At 37.1% G+C, this 18,195-nt stretch overlaps 1 protein-coding gene across 1 annotated transcript in view; it reads left to right on the top strand.

The window, feature by feature from the left end:
* Positions 1–18,195, top strand: part of bin3 (bridging integrator 3) — a 45,836-nt gene that overhangs the window by 17,917 nt on the left and 9,724 nt on the right. The window contains exons 3-6 of the mRNA XM_038285786.1: positions 1,535–1,575; positions 5,230–5,291; positions 9,641–9,777; positions 17,373–17,413. Of these exons, the coding sequence (XP_038141714.1) occupies positions 1,535–1,575; positions 5,230–5,291; positions 9,641–9,777; positions 17,373–17,413 (281 nt within the window). The remainder of the gene's footprint in view (positions 1–1,534; positions 1,576–5,229; positions 5,292–9,640; positions 9,778–17,372; positions 17,414–18,195) is intronic.

An 18,195-nucleotide genomic window follows, 5' to 3' on the forward strand; every position in this document is an offset into this window, starting at 1 on the left:
GCATAAGTGTTTTAATAACAATGAATTAAACAGACAAATCCCAAATGATAAGTAGGAGTAAAAACAAGACATTTAAAATGCTTCTGTCTGGATGAATACATTTATATTAAAGGGCTTAATATAAGCAAACTTTACTTTATCCTGTTTTTCTTTTCAGTATCATCAAATTTAACTTTCTGAATAGAATCTCTAGAATTTTCCGTTTTAAAGTACTTTAAATGTACTTCATCAGATTTTTTTTTATGTTGGAAGTGGCTCCGCGTACACATTTCATATTTTAAAGTATATATTTACCTTGCATTTTCTTGCATGTTGGGTGGCAGCTATGAGTTGTTTTTGAAAATATCTCATAGATCAATAATTTTTTCATTGAATCTAAAAAGAGATATTCTTATTAGGTTAGCATATCTTTATGAATGACTGTTTTCTTTATGTATTATAAATGGTTTAGTTCAATGCTCTGTTTTTTTGGTAGAAGTAGAAGAAGTTGTCATAAATGCAAAATGTAAATTTTTTTTTAAACAATTTGAGCTTAAATTACTGCCCTTTGGTTCTTTTTAGCAAAAGGTATGTTTTAAAGTCTATATCAGCTTGGGCAATATAATATCTTTTTTCCTACCAAACATGATTTTTTTTTTTTCTTTTAAGTTCAATCATCCCCTCTGGGAAATAAACTTAATTTAAAGGGAAACAAAATTAAATCTGTGAAACAAGCTGTTAAAATGTTTCACAAAAAACAATAAAAATATTAAAAACTAAATGTTTGCAGCTAGTATCACACAGTAAGCTAGTTTAGCAATCTTAGTACACACAAAAATACAAAAAAAAAAAAATACAAAAAGTACAAACAAAACATGATAAACTGATGTTACTCCAAAGCCCAAGGAGTGAATTGGTGAAAAACAATATACATTTTTCTAAAGTTTAAATATTCATTAACAAAAATGTGATTAATCAATAACATGAAAGAATCACCCAGCCCACTTCTATACTCTCCAAATATAAGGTAATTCGGTTACTACATTAGTTAATGATATTTTAATAAACACTTAATCACAATTAAGTGGGATTAATTGCCCTGGTTGTATTCAGTAAAAGCAACAGTTCATTGTAAAAAGTAAACAAACTAAAATAAATTTACGTTTGATTGTTCATAAGACAAATAGATTGTTAATAAGGGATCAGGTTTTTGTTGGACCCTGTGCTTATTTGTTTTAATGCACCATTTTAACTTTAGCTAAAGAGCAGAAAAAACAAACAATGCTGACAGTTAAATGTCTCACTGCTGTGTGTTGTTCACAGCATCAGCTTTGTGACAGTTTTACTGTTACAGTGGTTTGTTGTCTTCAGGTTCTAACATATTACAAGGAGTTTAGCTCACGAAATACATCGATTAATAAGTCGAATCTAATAACATTACAGAAACTCCTCGTTTTTGTTTTCTACATATTTTATCTTGGTATTACAAAGTAACATGTTAAGATTAAAACATCTTTTTCATTTCGAGCTGACTTTATTTTTCTTTCTTTTATAGGTTGAAAGAGACTTTGAACGTGAATATGAAAAGCTCCAAAAGTAAGTTTTCTGTTAAACAATCACTGTTAATAGAGAACATTACATGAAGCATGTCTGTCTTGTGTCATTTTAGTTAAAGTTTATCTCTGCTCTAAAATATGTTGATTGTATAAATCAAAAGTAAATATTGTTTGTGCCATGGATATGGAGAAAGATGATTTCTCACTCAACTAATTTTGAGAATAATTTCCTAAAAATAAGTTTTATTCTTTCATAAAAAAAAAATGAAATATTAGCAGTTGCTATTTCAGTGTCTCTGTGAAACAAAGGTAGCCGAGATCATAACTCTTAAAATCTGAAGATCACAGCATGTAGAAACTCCCTGAGGGCTCAGAAAAATGAGTGGGAGCACTGTTTTCCACTCAGGTTTCAATGAGTAGGAGGGCCCTTTATCAGGAAGGTGTGGTACCGATAAACCTTATAGGTGATTCATGGCAGCGGGCATGTGCAGACATTTAGTTTCCCACCCTAGAGCTGCATATCAACAAATCATGGGGGAATCCATGACGTTACACTGGCGTTACGTGCAATCTGCATTTCCTAATTTTGGCAAAGAATTCTCACGTTGTGCAGCTTTTGTAAAGTCATTCAACATATGACAAAACTAAAAAAAGCTCATATTGTAGTTTGATGTGACAAGTCTTATTTCAATCTGTTCCAGTCATTAAAGCCACATTTATAGACACATATAAAATAAAAACATTTATATAACACTGCAGCCAATGCTTTGAGCCATTAAGTTTAAGCTTGATTTTCTACCTTTGACTTCATCTTTTACATGCATTTTATTAGAGTTTGTGTGTACAGTCTGATGTAGGGAACTTTTTTAGCCTATGAAATTTTTATTTTTGAATAGATTACAGTAATTACACAGAATAAGGTTGCAGCTTATCTAAGGAGGAGTTCCTGTTAATGGGCCTTTAGGACCTATTCATGCTGCTAGTCTAGTTCTGGTATTGGTTAGTCTAATAAATTTCACACCTTCAGTTGGCACTGTTTGCTATCAGACCAGCACTAACAATGTCATGCAGTTGGAACGGATTAGTCCAGTGTTGAATCTCATCTCATTGACCATTCAGGACCAGTAGCAATAATCTATCCCCTTCCACATTCCTACTGACATAGAATAAATCCCAATCCCTTGGTCAGTTATTTGAGTTTGTAAAGGATTTATTTAGATCTAGTTTTAGCAATAAAACTTATTAATTAATGTTTTTTTCTGACCAGCAATGTGATTATTTTCTTTCTTGAGCAGAGCAATAAGTAGAAGTATATGACTCTTTTCTAAGCTTTATATATAGTAACTAGGGCTGGGCGATAATTCAATAACGATATATATCGATCGATAGACGTGTGGCGCAATAGAAAAAAAGAGGGTCGATAAAAGTTCGATAAAAAAGAAACGCAGTTTTCCTTCCTTCTCATTGTAGCCTAGCATGTAGGTTTATGCTAGTCACTGCTTCCTCCCAACCAATCACAATCGCGGACCCAGGCATGCCGTCACCAAGCGCCGCCCTCTCAAACCACAACACAGAGCACATGAAGATGCAGCAAGGAGAGGCGGAGGAAATTGTTTCAAAAAAGGGTTTTTGTAGTTCGCCAGTTTGGCAGTATTTCGGTCATGGCAAGTCGGACCAAAAACAAACCACAGTCATCTGTAAAATGTGTCGGGAACCAGTGAAAACGAAGTCTGATAACGAAACCAACTTTTTTATTTTTTTTTTTTTTTTTTTTTTTTTTTATGGTCTCTCTCAGCCGCTCACAGCCGCAGGAGTACGAGCTGTGTAGGCCCCGACGCGGCTCTCCTCCGAGGAATCTTCGGAAAATATATATATATTTTCAGTTCTGGGCAGTTTCCCACGTAGTTCTAACAATTGAGATAAAAATGCTGAGGGGCCAGAAACTTCAAAGTAATGACTCAGGTTAAAGCAGGAAACGGGGGCGGCGGCGGTGGGGGGGCATTTATATATTTGTTATATTTATTTTGGTCACTTTAGTTTATTCTTTGTCAGTATTTAATAACATAACTCAGGTCTCTTAAGTTATTTTTCTTTCAAACAATTCTGTTATGGTTAAAAAAGTTGGTTAAATAAAGATTTAATTTGAAGTCTGTGTTTGTGTTTTTTATTAAAATTAAATCATTTAGCAATATTATAAAAGTCAAGGCAGAGCTGCACATAAAATATGGTTTCAAATCTTTTCAATAATTATCGATATCGATCAATATGCATTTTTTTTTATCGATAAGCTTTTTTTCTATATCGCCCAGCCCTAATAGTAACATTTTTAGCATACATTGGCTTAGGTCTGCAGTGTATATTAATATTGTTTTATGATACAATCCAATTCAGCTTATTTATATAATACCAATTTAAAAAACATGTAATCTAAAGGAACTCTATGGGGACAAGTCAAATCAAAACATACAAACAGATTGCTTAAAAGTTTTCAGTCAAAAGAAACCCAGTTTATTAAAACCAGTAGTTGACTTGCAGGACTAGCTCTTCCTGGATGAGTAGTTAGTAGATAGTTGCTAGCATTTTTGTCGTTGCTCTCATAACAAGCATACATGCAGCAACCACAAAGAAAAAAAAATGTCCAGCAGAACCAGGCGTGGTATGATATGCCTTCTTCCTAGGCTGACCAGGGGTTCAAGGAGAGAGAAGCAGACCCACAAAAATACTGATCCATAAATACCTTCTATGTTGAAAAATGTAACTGTAAACTAGCTTCATATGTGGCTCTGTCTACAAAAGAAACAGTTAAGCAGACAAGCTCTTGACAGTTTTTATGTCAGAGTAATATAAGAGAGCACATACAGTGAGTCACAATTAAAGCTTGGCCAGTAGCTATGTCTAGGATAGACACAAATCTAAGCACTGAAAAAGAGACCCAACTATCATCTAAAATGGAAGATGTTTATGACATTAGCCCAGTTGACCTATCAATATAATTCTTAGTAAGTGAGTATGAATAGATTAAGTGCTAAATATTGAAATTTTCTTTGCTATCAGTTTACAGTATCTGATTTTTCTAGTCTTCCAAAGTCGGGTTTTCTAGTAGAACAGTTATGGCATTCTTCATTTTTATTATATAGTCTTTAAAAAGATAGAAGTACTGATGGAAGTGAGCCCCTATACAATTACATGTTTTAACAAATCAAGTGAAGTGATATGATGGCTGTCTCTTGGGAGTTTCTAACCCCCCCTTTTTACCTTAATTGATATAATGAATGGCATGTGTTTTTCATCCTCACTAGTCAGGTAATTGCTTTTTTTTTTCTTTTTTTACAGCATCAGTATAATACATCGAGTGGAATGATTGAAGATGTTAATATTTTTTTGCAGAAATATAGTATACACCGCTAAAAAGATTTCCTCTGCTGTTAATTAGCCAACGTATTTTATGTGGAGGCAATGAAATGTTAAATTTTTTTCTTCTTAAAACTATATTTTGTTTTAAATTAGTTTCATTTTCTTTCAACTCGCTTTTCCATTTCAGTCCTGATTTATGAGTGCAGAAGATATAAAAAATAGTTGTTTTTTTGTTTTTTTTTTACATTTATTGATTCTTTTTATTTTTTATGCACCTTTCTATTTTTCAGTGCTGTTGATTAGTTTTTGATAACTGCTGTTTTTTTTTTTTATCCAACAGGCTTGAGGACCAGACTAAGAAGCTTCACAAAGACATGAAGAAGAGCACAGAAGCTGATTTAGGTGTGTTCTGCTAAAAACCTTGTCTTATCACTAGATTTTATGTGCAGGTCTACTTGTTCACCAGCTTGCTTGATGTTGTTTAGCAGGTTTCACCAGGTTCATAAGATTCAAGTCACTTTTTTTTTTTTTTTTTGGTGATGTGTTAACGAAAAAAAGCCTTACTCTAAATTATCCTTTTCATACTTTCCTAGAGTCCTTTATCTCATTGTATCTCATCTTCCTCTCTGTGCACCGCTCACTTACAGCTTGATTTGTATATTGTCTTTCCAATCATTTGTTTTTGCACTTGTCAGCAACAGAAACCATGTTTGCTCTAGATGTATTTGCTTTATATTGTTGGTTTTGGATTTGTGTGTTTGTGAAGTAGCGGTAGAAATGGCCTGTGGTAAGAAGTCGGTTGTGGGGGCGGAGGAGCGGGAACGGATGGAGAAGCAAGAACCTCCTTCATTTCCTCTCCTTTGTGCTCTGGAATATGGATGTTTGCATCATCAAAGTGTCATAGCTGTCAGGGCCTCATTATTCTTAATGGATTCCATGTGTTACTCGGGTCCCATCTCTTCCAACTGTTAACCCAACAAAGGACTGGACCTACCCTAAATGTCAGAACTGTAATAAACGGTTTCTAGTAGTGTTAGCTATTATTTCTCTAGTAAAAGTTTGTACTATTCTGAGCTTTGTTCACACATACTTTGTTCACATCTGGGTTTGCGGTAGTAACACTTTTAAAGGATTAGTAAATTTGTAAATACAAATTGAGTTTCAGAAGTCCTCATACCTCTTTGACATTTTCCTGTTTACAACTGTAACCTTCAATGGTTGTTCTTGTGATTTGTTTGTGGTAGACCAACACAAAGTAGTGCATAATTATGAAGTGGAAGAAGATTTGAGCCTGGTTTTATAAAATCAGCATGGCATATATAGCCTTCTGCTTTTTAACCTGTTTTCTTCCAGGTTTTCACTCAGTTGCTGTCGCATATATAATGTGGTCTAGTTTTGGTTTTACCACAGAAACATCATTTTATATCACAAAAGCTTGATTTTGTCTCATCTTGTCCAGAGTCTGCTGTTCATTGCCATGGGACTTACCTGTTTCATGGAATAGAGTTTACTTCTAGCTGGCATGCATATATTGTAATTGCGACCAATTATCCTGTCCTATTTAGAACCAAATCCTCCTTCTCCACACAATAATCCCTGTTCGGTCTGCTGTGCTCTTTGGTCTGATGATGAGTTTTGTTCGATCATGTTCTCTAGCAAAAATCTGAGACCTACGCAGCACAGATTGACTAATACTAAGATTAGATTACAGATCGGTGGATGGTGATTGCTAACCAAAGTACCTCTTTTTTTTTTGGTTGCAGTTAGTTTTATTAAGGAGGATTAGAGTAACACTAGCTGAATAAACATGTATGCTACAGATTTTTCATGAAGAAATTTCAGTTTTTCTTAGTTTTGTCATCAAAACATTCAATCAAAATGCATTATGATTTAATGTTGTAACCCTAGAACATGATATGGTTGTAGATATTTGTAAATAAATATAAATATCCAGTGTTTTGCTTGTTTCGGTGCCTCTTTACTCAGTCTTCCGCTGACAGACTCAAACTCTGCTGACCTTTTTCTGCAACCGGTATTTCTCGTCGCACTCAGCACTCTTTGTGAACTTGGACTGCCATTGCCAAATTCAGCTTGCGGTGGTTGTGTCTGTTTCTGCTCCTGGAGCAAGTGACTCAGTAGAGAGACGGGTAAATAAACATGGAGGAATGCCAAAATAGTGACCTGGCCACCCAGCTAGACAAAATAACAGGGCAGGGACAGCTAGTTAGCCGTGACTAGGTTTTGACAGTATTATGTTTAGATATAGCTCTTTGTCTTATACGTTTTTTTTTTTTTATTATTATTCTAACATTTATTTTGCAAAGAAAATTAATAATTGGCTCAAGTTATCCTCAGGTCAGCTCTTTTGATTTTACCCTTTTGTAAATTGGCTCATAATAGCCAAGTGGTTTTTTTTTTTTTTGGTGATCGGTTGGTAAATTGTACAGAACAAGAAAAACGTGTTACAAGAAGAATCCCAGTTTGGTAGCAAAGACCATTAGTTGTCCTATGTTTGAAGTACGCAAAGTTCTGTGCAGGTCTTCCTTTCAGCTAGTTACGCCTCTGCATTGCGAGTTTGTTGTCACAGTGGGCGCTCGCTACCAAACCAGTTTTGGCACTAAAACTGGCTTTAGCAATACTTTGTAATTTCACTTTTGCTAGGACCATCCCTAACACAGAAGAAACAGTAATATTTTAGCAATGCAATAACGTTTTAGCCAGAGGGAAGAATCACAGAGGCTGACAAGTAATAAAACTGTTGGAGGTGTCATGTTTACCTCCTCAGTTTATGGTTAAACCATTTCATTTTGAGTGAATAAAATTATAGAAAAAAAAACACAAAGGTGTCTAAAGCTTTTCTGTAATAGGAGTTACCAGTGGATAACTTCCTTTTCCAATAAATCGAACTGAGAAATTTTATTCTGACTTCTTAAACAGTACGTCTTTAAATGAAGAATTTCTGGTTAAAATGTTTCAAACATAGATGAAAAAGCAGCCATAAACACTGTATGTTCTGTAAATCAGCAGCAATCATTAATAATTGTGTTGGTGAAGGTTCCCAGTCATCCAGGTCATAGTCATTCCAAAAAAAAAGAAAAGTAAAAACAATCCAAGTTTGAAGATGTTTCGTTTCCCATCAAAGAAGCTTTTTCAATTCAAAATGTCAGGAAACTCAAAACTCAACGCTATTCTTGATATTTTCAATTGAAAAAGCTTCTTGGATGGGAAGCTAAACGTCTTCAAACGTGGAAACATAGTCCAGTGGATTGTTTTTAATTTTCTTTTTTTTGGGGGGGAGTTAAAAATTGGGAAATCAGAGTTATTCGAAGCAGAGAAATTTAGTCTGACTTCAGAAACGGTACTGGTCTTTTAATGTAAACAGAAAGGATGAACAATTTCTGGTTAGAATGTGTCAAACAGAGGTGAAAAATAAGCCATATACCCCGTTTACACTACCCTTAAAAAACTGAGCCGAGACCGGTCCGAGCTCAGTAACTGAGATAACTTGTCGTGTGTGAACGGAAACAACCTGAACTGAACCGAGATAGACATAACCGGACCGCGCTAACTGCAGACCAGTTCCCGAGGTGGGTTCGGCTCGGTTTTTTCCTGGCTCGGTTCTCTGATAACAAGAGCGCATGAGCAGAACGCGTCATCGCCGACTGGCTGAACATGCCGATTCACACTCCATTCCAGAAAGTCGGCTTCCCAAAAGCCGACTTTCTCAAGTACATCCGCGCAAGGTTGCCGTCTTCGCCTGACCCACCGCAAACACGGAAGTACAGCAATAATAATCAAGCATAACTTTCTGAATGTGACGGGCGCCGCCATTTTGATTTGCTTGATTCCCTCCTCCTTCGTCTTCTTCTTCTTGGGTTTTACGGCGGTTGACAAACAGCGTTTGGTGCATTACCGCCACCAGCTGCTTGAGTCCCTCCTTCAATCCTAGCAGTAATACCGCACATCGTCACTAGGAGGCGAGGAGTCAAGGAGTCGAGATAACCGAGATAAGTGTGACGTGTGAACGGTCGTCAAAACTGAGCTTTGCCTGGTTACCGATCCAAGCTCGGACCGGTCTCGGCCTGGATCGGTTTTTCAAGGGTAGTGTAAATGGGGCTATAAACACTGCATGTTCTGTAAATCAGCAACAATCATTAAAAATTGTGAAATCAGAGTAGTTGTATGATATCGGATTTATTCTGTAAACTGTCCCCTCACTCTTAGATTTCTTCAAAAATTTAAAATATAACAGTGGGAGGATCAAACCTTTAGTCTAAGAGACTTTTCCAGCGATGCTGTAATCTGGCTCCATGCTGGTTTGTTTGGCTTTGGAAAATCAAACAGGTTTATATAACCACTAAAGAACTGGCTAACCAGCTCTGGTTTAGCACCAGAGCCTCTTTGGTAGGTAAAAAAACCAACCTTAAAATAAGCGCTAATCTGAAATGTGCTCTGTGTCTGAACAAAGTGCCATGTGTGCAGATTAACCATAGACATTGCATGAAGAAACATGGCAGAGATTCCTGGTGTACTGGTGAAAATTCAAAAAGCCAAGCATCCCTGCCAACCTCTCTGAATTTTACAATGGGGCACAGCATTGTTGCCATCTTTCTTCTGCTTTCTCTGAAGCCTTTAGATAGCCTCCCACATAAGGGATTCATGCACTGAAAAATGCTGAAAGCCTTTTTTACACCCCTATTTGATGATGTTTTAACAGTGTTCCCTGTCTTGTGTGTGTGTGTGTCTGTCAGCCATGTCTAAAGCAGCAGTGAAGATCTCCGCAGATCTGCTGAGCAACCCTCTGTGTGAGCAGGACCAGGCCTTCCTGGAGTCCATGAATGAGTTGGACAAGGCCATGAAAAGGATGGATGCGTTCAACCAGGAAAAGGTCAGATTCAGTATTACACTTAATAATGCTTTTGCTGCAGTCTCGGAAATCGCTATTGAAATAACGGTTATTAGGTGTTGTGTTTTTGTTAGATATACATAAGAGAAAACCATACATTCCTGTTAAATTTTATTGGTTTTGCCTGGTGGTGGCATTGTGCTCTAAAAACTCTAGTTTCAATCTATCTGCTGTGAAACTGGTGTGTTTGTGACCTACTGGAGGGGCCTCATCTTGAGAAAAACTCTGCCTGAAAACTCACAGGACTTATTTTCTTCTAGGGAATATTTTTATTGCATTTCTGACTGAAAAAATATGTAGTGCAAACAATTTGAAAATCTTCCATAAATTTTGTTACGCCGTAACTAAACATTTCGGTATTAGAACTAATTTCGGTTTTATAAAGTCCCGTTTTAGGGGTGGTATTTTTGTGGGTGGAGCATAGTTTGAGGCAGACAGATTCTTACCAAGAACTTTAACAACAGTAGCAAGTTTTGTTAGCTTTTCCTGAAGAAAAAGAGGGATTTTTTTTTTTTTTTTTTTTTAATACAGCTGTAGAAAATCTATTTTTATTTGGAAATGTAAGGTTATTTACTTTCTGGGGCCAGGACATTTATTTCAAGAAGCTTACTTTAAAGGATGGAACCAGATCAGTCAACCCATGCACACTAACTCAATGGATGGACGATCTGTCAGGATTACCTCTGGTTGAGGGGCGTGGCATCTACATGTGGCTAACTGGAAAACAGGAAGATTTGAAGTTCTACATCCCCTCGTTTTATTGGTTTAACCAGAGCTACTGTACTTTTTTATTTGGCAGTGACAGAAGATATGGGATATAACTTTTAATTGTGCTCTCACAATTCTAGCTAAAGTAAAAGTGACGTAGACCGATAAAAAGCTCTATACTATTCACGTTTTTGGGACACAAGCTTTTACTTATGTATTTCCCTGTAAACAATTATATTTGCTGAAAATACATATTTCAATTTGTAATGAATCAAATCTTGTTGGGTTTTTTTCCAGTAATTTATACAAATATTTAAGCTTGGCTTTGTGCTTAAGACAATAATTGTATGGGCTGCAGCTAATGATTATTTTGCAAATGGATTATTCTGGCGAGTATTTTTTTCGATTAATCTTTTGATATTCGGATAGCCAAAGCTTAGACTTTTTACAAATTTAAAACAGGCGAAACCAAAATGTTTCCACTTCTGGGTAGAACATAGTGATGTACGAAAAAGCCTTTTTTTTAAAATCATAAATGCAAAATGTTTGTTTTTTTTTTTTTCTCAAAATTTTGGTATGATTACTGCTCTAATTGGGTCGCTCTGTCAGCTAAAGAAACTTTTTTGTCTCTATTCTCCAGTTAACAATTATTTGATTACTAAATTAGTTGAGAATTATTTCACTAATCGTTTAATCCGATTAATTGTTTAAGCCCTAAATTGTGTATTTCTGTGTATATAACTTTTGCAAATCTAAAAATGAAAAATTGTTGCACGTTTTCTATAAGTTTCCTTTGGTTAATCAGAGGCACATAGCTAGCTTGAAAACTTTCTGCCATATACCCTTGGCTGTCCTTCCACAGTGTTATTTCCACTGACCCCTTCTGTATATTTGCCTGGTGTTTTCCAGTTTGTGATTACAATCATTGCCATGGGTAGTTCTAATGTGAATCATTGCAGCAGTACATGTGTTCATCCTTAAGGCACTTCCCTTCCCAACAGAAAACAATACAGGGAGATCAGGGAAAGACATACCTGGATTACTTTTTGTTTAAAGCTTTGTTTCTTGACTCATTGCTCAGCCAGAAGGTCTTTGAGGCTTTTCACATTTATCTTAAAACATTTCCTTTTTTTTCCATATTTTACTGTCAGCCAGAATGAGCTCACACTGCAATAGTAAACGGCAGGGATAGAAGGAGGTGATGGATCATTTAATTCCTGCTAAAAAACATCACATCATATTGAAAGACACCCAAATATTACCTGGCATAGTAAACACAGTGCTGGACAAAAGTATTGGCACCCCTGCATTTATGTCAGATAATGCTCAGTTTCTCCCGGAAAGCAATTGCAATTACAAATGCTTTGGTATTAATAAGTTCATTTATTTTTCTTAAAAGAAAAACCCACAAACAATTTAAAATAATTTCACACCAAACATAAAAAAGGAGGCAGACAACAGTATTGGCACCCTTTGAAAAATCATGTGATGCTTCTCTAATGTGTGTATTTAAACAGTACCTGTTGCGTACCTGTGGCACATAACGGGAGGTAGCAATAACTAACTCACACTTGCAGCCAATTGAAATGGATTAAAGTTGACTCAACTTCAGACATGGATTCTTGTGTGAACCACACTGAGCAGTGAGAAAAAAAAGGAGAACAAAGAACTGTCCAATGACTGGAGAAGCAAAATTGTTAGGAAGAATTGGTAATCTCAAGGCTAAAAGTCCATCTTCAAAGGCTAATGTTCCTGTGTCTTCCGTGCGCAGTGTTAACAAAAAGCTTAAAGCCCATGGCACTGTGGCTAACCTCCCTAGATGTGGATGGAAGAGAAAAATGGATGAGAGATTTCAGCAACAGATTGTCTGGATAGTGAATAAAGGACCTCAACTAACATCCAAACAGGTTCAAGCTGTCCTGCAGTCTGAGGGTACAACAGAGTCACCCGTACTATCTCGAATTAATAGTGACTCTATGGTAGGATGCCCAGGAGAACCCCACTTCTGACCCATAGACATAAAAAAAAAAGCCAGGATGGAGTTTGCCAAAACTTTCCTGATGTTTTCTGATCAGATAAGACAGTAGTAGAGCTTTTTTGGGAAAAGGTATCAACCTAGAGTTAAAAGGAAAAAATAAATAAATAAGGCCTTTAAAGAAAAGAACATGTTCCTTTGCGTGAAACATGGCAGAGGTTCCCTGAAGTTTTGGGGTTGCTTTGCTGCCTCTGGCCCTGGACTGCATGACTGTTCATGGCAGTTGGAGGTCTGAAGACTACCAACAAATTTTGCAGAGCTATGTAGGGCCCAGCGTGAGAAATCTGGCTCTTTCTCAGAGATCATTGGTCTGCCAGCAAGACAATGACCCAAAACAAACTTCACAAAGCTCTAGAACGGTTTGAGAGAAAGCACTGGAGACTTCTGAAGTGGCCATCAATAAATCCAGATCTGAATCCCATAGAACACCTGTTGGGAAGGCACCCTTTAAATCTCAGGTACCTCGAGCAGTTTGCCAAAGAAGAATGGTCTAACTTTCCAGCAAAGCCTTGTAAGAAACTGAATGTTGGTTCCCGGAAGCGGATGTTCAGTCATTTTGTTTAAAGGTTGTGCTATAAAGTATTAGGCTGAGGGTGTCAATATTTTTGTCTGGCTCATTTTTGGAGTTCTGTGCAAAATAAAAAAATTTTTCATTAGTTTTTGGTTTTTTTCATTGCAAGATATTTATACCAAACCATTAGTAATTGCAAGATTTTCTGGGAGAAATTGAGCATTATCTGACAAAAGTACAGGGGTGCCAATGCTTTTGGCTAGCAGTGTAAATGCTTTTTGACTGAATGTTTTCAGAGACATTTTTAACTTTAGCTATATTCATAGCCATTTAGAATTGATCAAAAGTATCAGGTAAATTATTTTAATTTCCGGCATTAAAATGTCAACATCAGACTCTCTTATAACATTTAAACAAAAAATAATTATACAAATACCTGCTGCACAGCAAAGGTTGGAAACAACTAAGTTTAAAAAAGGAATACCTAACTGAAACAATAAAACCACTTAACTAATCATAAAATCAGTATAAGAGTGACACTGATTCATAAAACTCAATAAAATACAGTAGTTAGGATAACAGAAGGTAGAACATAAAGATAAGAAATAATACATCGGAATTCAAATGTGAAAGCCAGAATATCAGAAAGTCTTTGAAAACAGAAACTGCTAAAGCTCCATCAGCTCAGTTTCCAACATAAAACATATGAAAGCATCTTCATTTTTTAACTAACAGATCCAAAGAGATTCAGTTTGTGCTAAGTTACCAAACATTATGAAATGCTGAAAGCAGTTGTGCAACAGATTGGAAGCCAGATGAGTGATGCGTAAGGTTCTCGTATTATTTGTTGAAATGCTTTTGTTATCTATTAGCAGCCTCATTGTTATTCGCTGACAAACTCATACAGAACTTATTTATATATAATAAAGTATATTATTCAAGGTATATTATTATTCAATAATACCTAGGTTAAACCAGATCATAAATCTAAGGCTATGTTCACACTGCTAGCCTTAATGCTCAATTCCGATTTTTTTGTGAAATCTGATTTTGTTGTGTTGCTGTTCACATTTCCAAATATATGCGACTTGTATGTGATCTCCTGTGTGAAGTAAACTCATACAGATTAAGTGTCCCGCATGCGCAGTAGAGGATGTAATGACGACACAAGCAAGAGTGCTCTGTGTTTACAGAAGTAAACATGGATGGTAGTGCTGCAGCGCATGTAGCGACCTTTCCCAACCTTAAAAACTCCATCTTTTCAAGATGGTTTTAAAAAAAAAAGACTGTTCTCCGCATTATCAACCGCCATGGTTGTTGTTTTCCATCCCGCTTCTGCGTAGCAAGACGCAGAATAGGGACCATGACCTGGCCGTTCAGAAGCAGCTCACTTTTGAAAAGGTCAGATTCGTATCCGATTCAGGAATGAATCACATCTGTGTTGTTCAGATTGTCATGAAAAGATCAGATACAGGTGGCATATGGGCAAAAAATCTGATTTGGGTCTCTTCAGGCTGCTGTGTGTACGTAGCTTAAACAGCAATTTTAAAACTGTTCTTTCAAAAAAACTCCAAGTAACCTTTGAACCTTCATAAAATATTTTCATAACTTTTGTGATTATACATCGCCTTACAACTAGTTAAATGACACCTCTCTCATGGACTTTCAGGATTTTACTGCGCTATGGTCTTTCCCATGACGGTCCTTAATAGAAATGTTGTGTTACTTCAGGAAAAACAATACAGCTTTTGTCCACTGGGGGGAGAACAAAATTGTCCAAAACTGAAAGTTCTTTAGTACTGCTTTAAATGTTTTGAAATCAGAATGAAACCTGCATAAACCCTGGAATTGCATCACATAGCATGTTGAGTAATGTTATATAACCTTAGTTTGACTTTAGTTCTACAGCAAAAACAGGTTGTGTTGTATCATTGCAAATGTAAAATATGTGGAAAGGAAGTGTGGACACGTGAGTGGCTCATGAGACTGTCCCCTCTTTATACCGCTGCAACTTTACTAAACCAGTATTTCACAAAGCTTATACTTCAAATTTTACTGGCGCCATTTTGAGTGAGTAGATGAAGTAAGATTTAGTTTGGAATGATGGTGGTTTTGTATGCAGATGGGAGCTCTGAAGAACTCCTGTGACCGTTTATAAAAACTTGCTTTATAGTTGTAGTACAGTGTCAGTTTTTTATTTATTTTTTATTTGTAACATAAATATGAAAACACAGGCAAAAAAGTATCTTATTTTTTTGTTCTATCTTAACACACATTTGAAAGCATGTTCAGTATTAATTAGTTATTTTGTCAATATAGTTGTATTATTGTCACCGCTGCTTTTTGAGTCTAAACAAGTGAAAATCCATAGCGTATATCAGGGTTCTGTTCCAGATTTGGACCTGAGCTGCTTGTCTACTCTTTTGCATAGCGGCTGGAACTGAGCTAAAGGCAAAATGGCAATTGTGAGAACTTTCTTGGGCAGCCAGAGTGTGCAACACCTCTAGGTTTGCAAGGTGTTTCTAATCCAGCGCAGCTCAGTAGAACACCACTCTGACTTCTCCCTTCAAGCTGGCGGTGGATTCTGACGGCACAAACAGCAAACCTTGTTGCTCAAGCAAAACAGACACAAAAGCATCCACCCTTTGCTCCTCTCCGCGTTGAGACGAGATGTTCTGCCGCAGGGCCCGCGAGTGAGAAAGCCAGCAGATAAAACGTGCAGCGATAATGAAGGCAGCAGTGGCCCAGGTCTGTGTGTTTATTTCTGGGGCTGAGAAGGGCGCTCAGCCCCGGCGGCGCACTGCTACCGAAGCCGAGCCCCAGCGTAGATGGCGGCAGCGCAGTGGAGGATGCTCCGTTTGGAGGGATATTGATTTCCTCAGCGATCTGTGTGTATTTTTGGGAGGCCTGTGTGCCGGGATGGCCTCTGCCCCGTGACTCACTGATGGAGACTGCTGCTTGAGCATCAGGCCTCAGGCTTTGTGGGGTCTCCGAGGAATTGCTCCCCCCCTCACTGTGGGAAGGGGCAGAGGGTAGAGGGCATCAGCATGCTTAAGCAAATCTGCTGTTATTCTCTCTCCTCACCGCATGTTCTCACCTTAGAAGCAGCATCGTAGCTCCAGCCGAGGAGGAGAGGGAGGGAGGGGTGTTGATGTGAATATGTAAAACAAAGAAAATGTGAATTCCCATGTACTTATTTGTTATTGGCTCTCTGTTTTCCCCCAAACCACTATCATCCATTTTGTAGTTGAATTTGTCTGTGTGAAGCATTGAGTGTTATGTTTTCTCAGAGATGGTCAGGGCACATATACAAAGCGCAGCTCTGAGCTTCTTTCCTCGCTGCTCTTTGATTGACTGTCCTTCCAATGGAAAGCGAACATATGATTACTGCTGCAGCTCATTGTTCTCATGCAACTGTCATTTCACATACCTCCCTTTAAATCCCTCTTTAGATTTACCAGCATGCTCGTCACTTGAGCCGACTGCCTCGCTGGCACCGCTCCAGGACACTGGCTTTTCTCGCTAGTCAGTTTATATCTGCAATTTAAATGATGCTAAAACTTCATTAATTGTGCTCCAACTTCTGTTGATGAGACTTCAGCTTGGAGGCCCTATAATGTGATGTTCGTTTACTTCCATTTAACACCCCCCAACCCCCCCTCCTACCCTCCCGCTGTTGATTTTGACAACCAGAAGGAGAAAGCTTGAAAATATAAACTGTTATTGTTAAAATGTTTGTTTGTTAAGAACTTTCATCTTGTAAGGCAGCCCACCCTGCACAGGATTTCAAGTCAGTTGGGCTTTGCTTTCATGTCCGTCCCCTGACAGATCCATCCTTTTGTATCGCAGACTCAATGAATATTCAGGGATTTCTCCTCGGGGTTTGCGTACAATAAAGGAGTCGACGTCATGAAAGTTTCTTTTCCGTCCCTCCTCCCATTTTTTTCCCTTTTTTTGTGCTCATGGTGAGCTTTACACAATTATTACTGTTTATTTTGCGCTGTTACTTTGCACCTAATTAGGAATTGATGTTGAAGCTGTTAAGGTCTGAATTTATTTCAGGGTTTTTATTAAATCAGGGAAGTATTTTTCTTTCTAGTATTAAGTCATTCATGCATCTGATTGTCCATCCATCAATCCATCCATCTTTCAAACTTTTGTAAGGGCTCCTATAAAATGCACTAAAAGGGAGTCAGAAGTTTTGATATAAACTTCATAAGAAACCCACCTCTATTGTATAAAAAGTTGACAATAAATAACTTTTAAAATTTTTTTTGCCATAATGTTTATAGGTTATGTTAACGATGTTCTTTTTGATTACAGGTTAACCAGATTCAGAAGACCGTCATAGACCCTCTAAAAAAGTAAGGGTTTATTTTCATTTCCTATTAGCTAAATGATATAAGCTGAGTTTTCAAACAGAAGAGTATTAATTAAGTTTAGTGGTTCAATAAAAAGTTAGTTTTAAAATGTGCCATTTAAAAAAAAAAAAAGGTTTTAGCAAAGTGTTTTTTGGGATGTCAGTTTTCATTTTGCGGCTTTGTTTTCCTGTAGGTTACAAGCTTATTTACCGTTCTGGTTCATTTAAGTCAAGCTCCATAAACATTTTCATTGTGTGATCTGGCTTCATTATACCAGGACAGAAAGTAAAGCTGTTATAAGGTTGCATAGGAAGCTTTTCAGTCTAAGAAAACAGATTGTAAAAATGAACTGGGGAATGAGCAGAGCTCCTGTGGTTAGTAAGTGTCTGGAGGAAAGTTTATTTCCTAATATTCGCCCCCATTTGAGATGCTGTGAGTACTATTCCATTTCTTAAACCTCCCTCTTCTTATTTTTACACATGTGCACGCACACACATGCACACAAGAATGCAATGAAAAGTTACTGAAAGGAGCGGCTGGGCTATCCCACCCAACTTCCGGACTGCTAGTTAAGGCATTGCTTCCTGCTGTTAGCTCCTCCCCTAATATTACACATGTGCTAAGAGGACATAAGCAAAATGTTACAGTAATTTTCTGTTGACCTTTTTCCCCCATAAAGCTGTCATTTCAGAAAGCAACCCACCTATGTGAAGTGAACGTGCTGTGAAAACATGACCTGGTTAGGTCAGTGTCAGTGTGCGTTTATCCCTCCCTGCCTTATGTGC

Source organism: Cyprinodon tularosa, unplaced genomic scaffold (assembly GCF_016077235.1).
Source record: "Cyprinodon tularosa strain WSP-4 unplaced genomic scaffold, ASM1607723v1 ctg214, whole genome shotgun sequence".
NCBI classification, from domain to species: Eukaryota; Metazoa; Chordata; class Actinopteri; order Cyprinodontiformes; family Cyprinodontidae; genus Cyprinodon; species Cyprinodon tularosa.